Below are 5201 nucleotides of genomic sequence, written 5' to 3' on the forward strand. Positions count from 1 at the left end.
AAAGTCTGGAAACCAATGTCAAACAATAAGGAACATGTTACAGTAGTACATCAACCAAGAAGAATGCTATACAGCTGTCAAAAGGGATGTTTGTATAAGGAACCATCTTCAAAATATGTTAACAACTACACAAAAAAGCCCATGAATTCTTCTGTTGGAGTTTTTGAAAAAGGGGGGTGCAATGGGTTAAAGTGTAACAACATGAAGCCATCTGCAACCACTTTGTTACGAGTTTGATTCCCAGCCAGGGAGCTGACCCACAGGGCGCAGCAGACCTCTCCTGACCCGCCCACTGCTCCCTTCAGCAGTGTGTTTCAGTGACTCTGTCTGTTCTGCTCCCCACTCTGTCTCTGGTAAATCCCTCGCACTTCTGGCCTGTACCCCAGTTCTTATGTGCATAAATAAATATTCAAAAAAGAAAAAGGTGAGTGAGACATACATGCATATTTGTAGCGATATCTTTTTTCTGACACCATGTTTTTTCCCTTCTGACACACCAAATACTGTCTTCCACGTCAAGTCTCCAACTCTCCAGCACCAACGGCATGACTACCATTAACTCTGCCACTCAATCTGAGAGCTCAGGCAGAGCACAGAGGTTAAGGGCTCAGTCCCACAAAACTGTCCCCACTTTAGATGCCAAAGGGGCACCCAAGTGACTCTCATGTCTGGATGACTACAAATTTGGAGTTACCATGACCCCCTCATCAGGTTTCATAATTCTCCAGAACTCTGGAAAGTGCTTTAGTAGCTGTCACCCATTTGTTACGAAGGACATGACCCAGCTGTCAAAGAGAACCTCGGGCCAGGTGGTGGGCGGAACGGTAGCTTCTATCCTTCTCAAAGCGCCCTCCCAGCTTTGAGCCACCCAGAAACTCTCATCAGAATCTCCAGCTCCCCCCATCTCTGAGGGGGTGGTGGAGATTTGAAAGTTCCCACCTGTGGATGGATCTTTCTGGGGACCAGCCAATCGTGAAGCTAACTGACGACCCTACCCTGAGTCCCACTGGCATAAACTCAAGGGTGATCAGAAGGGGCTCACTGTAAGTAACCAAACACTCTTATCCCTCAGGAAGTTCAAGGGTTTTAAGAGCTCGGTGCCAGAAACAAAGACTAAATATATAACTTGCGCTGAATCATGTCTGGTTATATATGCTTACAGTGTCCTTCCGGAAGGACACACGTGCTGCTGAGGCCGGTTCAGAAGACCACGGGCCACCCACACGGGAAAAATGACCCCGGGGCAGCCGAGGTGTGCAGCCACGCCCCCCGGCCTCGTGTAACTACACGCTCTATGGACGAGTCCTCACGACACGAGGAGGCTAACTCGGGCTCCTGTCGCCTCTATTCCTGGGGCCACTATCGCTAACTGGTGCGCAGTGTAGACTGTTGCTTCCAGAGAGGAGACCCGAGGGCCGGGAGTCAGTAGGAAGCATCTCGATTTAAAACTCAAAACAGAACCTGCGAATATATTATGAATCCAAAAGACAAATTAAAAATATTTGCGGCTCGGCCCTCCCTGGTGGCGCAGCGGGTTAAAGCACAGCACTGAGAAGCTAAAGCCACTTCCGCAAGAGTTCAATCCCCGCCTGCCCCGGAGGTGACCACATGGCGCGGCAGACCTCTCCTGACCCGCCCGCTGCTCCCCTCAGCAGTGTACTTCATCGATCTGCCTGTTCTGCTCCCCACTCTGTCTCTGGTGAAGCCTCTCGCTGCCCCTGAGCCTCTGGCCTGTACCCCAGTTCTTTATGCACAAATAAATAAATCTTAAAAAAAAAAAAATTTGCGGCTCTTGTCTTGGCTTCTAATGTCTCCCGTCTCCTATCCCACCTGCAGGTGTAGCTATCATCACCCGTGGGTGATACTACAGAGGGGAAACTGAGGCCCAGGGCCACCAGCAAGGGGAGGAGCTGAGACAGTCTGTCCCAGGCTTCAACCTGTGCTCAACAGGCACCTCGAGTTGGCAGGCCCTCAGCCCCATCCCGCCCTGGGCCAAGGAGCCAGGCCAGGGCCTACGCACAGTTGATGTCCGGTGGACGCGGATTTATTGGGGGTCGTGGGGGTCAGAGGGGTACACGATGCAGGGAGGAGGGGATGTGGGCAGTGCTGCCAGCCGGAGGCTGGGGCCACTGGTGTCCCAGCCAGCAGAGCGCTGGGCTGGCAGGCGGCAGGCAGGGCTTCACCCTGTCAGTGTCAGGGCCTGGGGGGGGGCTTCGGGAGGACTCGGGGGAGAGGACAGAGGACGGACTGAGGCTCAGGGAGGAGCCTCGGAGCTCACACAGCTAAGGGAGTCCAGCTGGTGCAGGCCGCAGGCAGGCGCCACACCCTCCCCTCTGGGCCGGCCGCCAGCCTCCCGGGCTCCTGAGCCTGCCTGCCAGCTCCGGTCTCCAACTCACCGTGGAGGGTGTAGACGCCTGGCCCCAGTGCAGCTCGGGCCGAAGGATGAAGGGGTCTTCAGCCCCTGGGAGGCGCACTCGGGAGGGAGGGTGATGCCGCTTGGGGTCTGGGCAAGGGCACCTGGGTAGGACAGGCAAGTGCCTGTGCCAAGGGAACAAGCCACAGCGGGAGCAGAGGGGCGGTGAGAGGCCAGGGCCCGGGGCCGGGGAGCCTGGGCCTTCGGGCAGCCCCTCTGAGCCCCACCGTGAGGGGGGCGCCGCGCCCTGGCCCAGGCCCAGTGAGACGGCTCCTTGGCCATGACCTGGCGAGAGTAGAGTGGAGGGTAAATGGGTGCGGGTGGCCCAGCCTCCCGCACCCCGATGCCCATGGGCCTCGCCTCCTCGCGACACTGCTGGCTCACCATGGCCCGAAGTGCATCCGTGCCCACAGCTGGTCCCTCTGGCACAGGAAGCCCGTCATCCGCTGTGGCCAGTCTTTGCCCATGGAAAAATCACACATTTGGGGTCTTCATAGTCTTCCTCCATGTCGTTTGCAAGGTACCTGGCCACAGGGGTGGGCAGGGAGCAGAGGCCACAGTGCCCACCCTGCCAGCGGACGGCAGCCAGCCCCACCACCACCCTGCCACTCACAGCGCCAGGAGCAGGTTGCCGGGGGTGTAGCCGCTGAGCGTCAGGTTGGCTCGCCGGAAGTAGAGCAGCACCATGGCGAGGAGGTGCTGCAGGCAGAGCCGAGAGGTCAGTCAGGCCTCAGGCAGAGGGCCAGGCCGTCACACCCAAGAAGTTCCCGCGGGGGGTCGGAGCGGAGTGATTGGGGGTGGCCTCAAAGAAGGGGTCGCTCCTTCCACCGGAGGGGAGGGTATGGTGAGTTAGCAGAACTTGAGCACAGCTAAACCAACCTTCCTCCTTAGGGGACCCCTCACCTTATCAGAAATCCGGAAACAAGGGTCTTTGGAGAGGAATTCCTGGAGGAAACTGTGTTCTGGGGGGAAGACAGGGTGATCAGTGGTACCAGCCCCCCAAGATGAGTGGCATCGTACAGCCCAAAGGCCGGCACACAACACCTCCCCAACACACACACACACCTGCCCAGTGGGGTCACCTGGACAGGGACTCCAGACACTGGCATGGACCCCACCTTTCACAGCTGTTGCACGCTTCATCCCCACAGGTCAGGCCCCCAAGTGAACTCACCCAGAAGACTGAGGAAAACCTGGAGCTCCCGGTGCCGCTGGGGGTGGGGGTGCCCACCGCTCCTGCCCAGACTGCGCCAGTCAGCTAGCGTCACCTTGGGGGCGATCGCCCTGACAATGGCAGAGTCTTGGGCACCACTCATCTCGCGTGGTGGGGGGTGGGGCAAGGTGACCTACAGAGAGAGTAGCCCCGGGACTTAGCATCCACCCCTGGCCCCCACAAGCCAAAGGGGTTGGGGAGGCTCATCTGATAGGCACCTCCGGAAGGCGGCGGGGTGGAAATGGAGACTTGGGGGCTCATAGGTGGAAATTGGGGTACAGGTAGGGTGGGAGGCCGGGAAAGGAGCAGAATCCCTGTAAGCTACAGCACCCAAGCTCTTCTGTACCCCAGGTCAGGCCAGAGGGGTGTAAGATCAGCAGCAGCAGGCACCCGTGGGGGCTTCCTAAGTGCCTGGAGCTGTGCAAGTCTAATTGCTCACAGGCGGCAGCGGCAGTGGGAGGAGCAGCTTACAAACACGCAGCCTGCAGGCTGGGTGTCCGCCTCAGTCCCTTAGTCATGGCATCTGTCGGACCCCAGGGCCAGGGTTTAACAGCTCTCCTTGTCCCCCTACTCACAACTGCCCCCACACCCTGAACCAAAGCTGCAGACTTGAAGGGACCGCCAACCCCTGACTGTAGAGAAAGGAAACTGCGGCCCAGAGGAACGTTCATTATGAGGAAATCGAGGTGGGGCTATCTCAAACGTTTCAAACTACGGGAAGAAAAAAGACTCAGACGCCCACTGATCCCTCGGTCAACCCGGAGACCCCCACCTAAGCACCCATCCACAGACAAACCTTATGGTGCTCAGGAATCACCCACAGCGTAGCTCCAAGCCCAGGTGAGGGTATTTATATAGTCCCACAGGCCCCACCGCCCTGGGCCTCCACCAATCAGGCCCCTTCTGGGGTGGACGCCCCCCCCACCCCCCACCTATGCCTGCGAGCAACCCAGTCCCAGGCAGCCACCTGCCCCAGCTGCAGCTCCCCCAGGTAAAAGCCTCTCCAGTGGTTCTACATCCACAAGAGGGGTGAAGACCTGGAAGGTGGCAGGGGCCCCATCCCCCTCTTTGCAAATGCCAAGCCCAGGTGTGACCCGGAAGTGAGGCCTGGGCTGAGAGGCTGAGGGGTGAGCCATGGAATCGGGGCTGCTGGGAGAGTCTGAATTTCCTTGAGACCCAGGAATCCTGAATCTCCAGCTTCAGAGGACATCGCTTCTGGTGGGAGAGATTCCCAGGGGCGCACCCCCTTCCCTAGAACCCTCAGGGGCTCATGGAGCCTGGCGGGAGGCTCAGGGTAGGAGGGCTCCTTTGCCTGGAGCCACCCAGCTTCGGCCAGGCGGACTCTGCGCCTTCACTGGCTCATTTACTCTATAGGTGGTGCCTGGGTCACCTCACACCTTTGACCTGTAACACCCCCAAAAGTGTGAGAGAGAATAGCTTCCCCTTGTCCTTATCTTGTTGTATAGCAGCCCTGTTCCCTTCATCCATGTATCTTCTTTGAAGTGTCCGGTCTCCCGCCCCTTTGTGACTTGGCTGTTTAGCGTTTAGAGTTCTTACTACTTTAGATGCCAGCTT

At 58.0% G+C, this 5201-nt stretch overlaps 1 protein-coding gene across 1 annotated transcript; it reads right to left on the reverse strand.

Annotated features, from left to right (window-relative positions):
* Positions 1–2063: 2063 nt before the first annotated feature.
* SPDYC (speedy/RINGO cell cycle regulator family member C) lies at positions 2064–3729 on the reverse strand. Its single transcript, XM_012725141.1, is given in 10 exon segments — positions 2064–2282; positions 2397–2461; positions 2558–2596; positions 2599–2698; positions 2774–2811; positions 2814–2876; positions 2879–2937; positions 3027–3112; positions 3317–3375; positions 3588–3729. Coding segments are annotated over 10 exon segments (870 nt in total).
* Between the last annotated feature and the right edge of the window lie 1472 nt (positions 3730–5201).

This window comes from Condylura cristata, unplaced genomic scaffold, assembly GCF_000260355.1.
Source record: "Condylura cristata isolate star-nosed mole 26May11 unplaced genomic scaffold, ConCri1.0 scaffold00015, whole genome shotgun sequence".
Classification (NCBI taxonomy): domain Eukaryota; kingdom Metazoa; phylum Chordata; class Mammalia; order Eulipotyphla; family Talpidae; genus Condylura; species Condylura cristata.